General features: G+C 45.9%; 1 protein-coding gene across 4 annotated transcripts in view; it reads right to left on the minus strand.

Moving 5' to 3' along the window:
• TAF1 (TATA-box binding protein associated factor 1) overlaps positions 1-3,437 on the minus strand; it is a 62,124-nt gene that overhangs the window by 25,429 nt on the left and 33,258 nt on the right. For all 4 annotated transcript variants that reach the window (XM_019536340.1, XM_019536338.1, XM_019536339.1 and 1 more), the window contains exons 18-19: positions 1,938-2,068; positions 1,273-1,353 (exon numbers count right to left, since the gene is read on the minus strand). In XM_019536340.1, the coding sequence (XP_019391885.1) occupies positions 1,273-1,353; positions 1,938-2,068 (212 nt within the window). The remainder of the gene's footprint in view (positions 1-1,272; positions 1,354-1,937; positions 2,069-3,437) is intronic.

Below are 3,437 nucleotides of genomic sequence, written 5' to 3' on the forward strand. Positions count from 1 at the left end.
ATCCTAGCTGCCCTAACTGTGAAGTAGTTCTTACAGATGTCTAATCTAAACCTCCTCTCCAACAACTTGTAGCCGTTATTCCTTGTTATGCCGGGGGGCGCTAGGGGAAACAAGGTCTCTCCCAAACCCTTCTGGTCCCCCCTAGTGAGTTTATAGATGGTCACCAGGTCCCCCCTCAGCCCTCTCTTGCGGAGTTTGAACAGGTTCAGGTCCCGCAGTCTCTCCTTGTAGGGTCTGCCCTGTCGTCCCCGGATCATTCGGGTGGCCCTCCTCTGGACCCTCTCCATGTTGTCCACATCCCTCCTGAAGTGGGACGCACAGAACTGGACACAGTACTCTAGCTGTGGCCTGACCAGTGTTGCATATTTGTAAGCCTCCTTTCATCCTGGTAATTAAGTGCTGAGCAAGCCCCATGTGGTCTGTTCTCCATATCCCAAAACTTTAGCTTTTCCACAACCTCTTTTCATGGTGCTTTCCTTCTGATCTTCCCCACTCCTCCCAAGCCTACACCACAGTCTGGTCACTGAGGAGAGACTCTGTCCCATGCCTATATCTGACCACAAACCTGTACACTAGCAGGAGAGTAAGCATAGCTATTCTGATGGTCTCTGGGTAGACAGATCTCCAGGAACAGCCCTAGGTATCAACAACTAGATAGTGACGTTTTGATCACTAGTAGACACCACCCCACAACTCACAGTTTCACATTTGGGATCAGAATGGAATTTTGTCCCAGTGTTACTGGCATGGACCATGGAGGGTTTTGCCTTCCTCTGCATCAGAGGATGATATATCTTTCTACAAGGACAAGTAGTAGTTTGTAGCAGGCAGGATGCTAGTAGTATCCTCCTCAGCTTATTTTACCATTGCCAAGTTAAGGCAATTGTGTTTTTTTTTTTTTTTTTTTTTTGGAGGGTGGTCTTTTTTGATGGAGTGGGGTACTGTGCATGGTGTCTACAGGCAAAGGTTATTCACAAGGTTTAAGAAGAGCTTAGATTATCACGTGTCTATGATTATGATGGTTACACAAACACAACATTGCCTGGGGCAGGAGGTTGGACTACATGACCCGAGAGCCCATCCAGCCTGACTTTTCTATGATTCTATAAAAATATTCAAGGAAACCAAGACTGAATTACCTGTTGCAACGGTCTATTTTCCCAAAAATGACACATAACTGATTGATACACTGAGCCCTGTGTATTTAAACTGCTAGACATCCTTACAAATTGGCACGTGTCTAAGCCTTTCCATGCTTTGCCTAGGCAGTACCTCATCATCAATCTTCATCTGAAAGTCCTCTTCATTCTCTTCCTCTGGGGCAAAGAAGGATTTTTCGCCATAACCAGCATCCTGTAAAGAAAAATCACATCCCCCACCCACTTTATTAAATGAGCCAGCACGGACAGGGAAAGCAGAATATTGTGAACCTGAAAATTCTCTAGCAGAAAGTCAGCCAGTGCCTTACACAGGTACTGCTGTGTGAATTCAGGGCATGCAATGGACAAAGAACCTCCCCACAAAAGAACTAAAAGGCTGAAACACTGACTGGCATCTGAACAAACTCTGAAGACAGAGACTGCGCTCTTGACATCAAAAGATTACCAACTCCTTTCAGAGCAAGCCCAGCCTGATCACATGCCAGCCAATGAGCTGTACAAAGAGCTGCAAGGGCAAGCAGGCCTCTACTTTCTTTGGTAATTTCTGGGTTCTCTCCTCACTAATGGGTAATTCTTCAGGAAAAATCAGCTGAGGGACAGGCTAAAGAAACAGGAAAGAAAAGGAATCTAACACTAGCTGTCTCTCAAATGCTATACTCTACTGCCTGGCAAAGTTTGCCCCAGCCTAGGTGGCCCCCGTACTTCATCCTCTAAAAAGGGCTACTTGCCAGCAACTTATCTAGTCACTGGTATATACTGCCGGCAAGCAATGCTCACTTTCAGTCGCTGCTCTGCTGAAATCATGCTGTAATAGGCACAGCACTGTTCCGGTGACACCATTGCTCTGATCTCCTCCTCTGTTGGTAATCTGAAGTCTGGTTTCAACACCCACCAATTTGAGTCCATCCCTGAAAAAGAGTGATCCAACACTGGGGACATTTCTGCTTGTGCCAGATGACATCATCTTGGCTACATTGCAGTTCTCAGAACCTAACTGCAACAACCACAGGCAGAACAAATGCAAGTCCACTGCCTTCAAGATGTATCATTAGGTTGAGAGTCAGGTTGGTTGTTTCATTTCATTTCCTTTGCTTTTGTGATCAAAACTTCCTAGATAAAAATCACTGACCTATCCCCACTCCTTCCTCACAACATCAGTTTCATATTCAATACAGCATCCCAAGCAATACATGAGCTATATCCAAACGGCATCACTCCTATCTTAGATGGTTGCCTGGAGGGGCCTGGCTGGTGAAAAGTAGAACTCACCCCCTACAAGGTGAAAGAACAAAAGTAGTATAATTTCCTGCATGGCATGTGCCTGACTCAGTCTGCCAGAACTTGTACTCGATGGTAAGATATACTATGCCTCTAACACACCAAGAACTTCTCTCAGGACCAAGCAGAAAGCAGGGCAAGTGGTACCTTAGAGCTTCACCCTGCCTCACAGCCTAGTTGGTCAGATACTATGAATGGACTGGCAGAAAGAAAAATATTTAAAATAGAGAGGAACTTAAATGCAAAAGAAAGGGGACACCGCTAAGAGACAAAAAGGTGGGATGAAGATATCAATAGGAATAAACAAAGCAGTTAACAGAAGGACACAGGAATTAACAGCCGGATTGGAATGGATTCACCTGGAGTCCCTTAGATACGATGCTCACCTGCTTTCTTTCGGACCAGATGCAGATCCTAACTGCCACATTTGATGGCCCCAAGGAACCAATCCTCCACAGAATCATAGGGCTGGAAAGAACCTTAAGGGTTACCCAGTTCAATCCCCTGCACAAACACAGGAATCATCCCTGAGCAATGCTGATACAATGCTGATCCAGCCTCCAAGAAAAAAGATTCCACAACTTCCCAGGGCGGTCTGTCCCACTGCCCCACTGTTCTAACAGTAAGAATATTTCTCCTGCTATCTAATCTAAATTTATTTTGCTGCACTAAAAAAAAACCCAAAAACCCAAAACACTGTTTTGCATCCTGCAGCAAATAATAAAATGTACTCCATTTTTTACTGCAGCTTTTCAGATATTTGAAGACTGCTATTGTGCCCTCCCCGACACTTACTTGCCTTTTCCCCAAGCCAAACATGCCCGATTCTCTCAACCTCTTCTCATAAAGCTTGTCTCCCAAGTTCCTGATCATTTGTTATCCACCTACTTCACCTCCGCAACTAAGGAGGACTCTGGGACCTCCCACTCTGCCCAGTCAGGGGCATGGACCAAGGTGGTCAAGGGCCCCAAGGCCCGCCGCACCAAGGCCCCGCCCCGC

This window comes from Crocodylus porosus, unplaced genomic scaffold (genome assembly GCF_001723895.1).
Source record: "Crocodylus porosus isolate Cpor-Errol unplaced genomic scaffold, CroPor_comp1, whole genome shotgun sequence".
Classification (NCBI taxonomy): Eukaryota; Metazoa; Chordata; order Crocodylia; family Crocodylidae; genus Crocodylus; species Crocodylus porosus.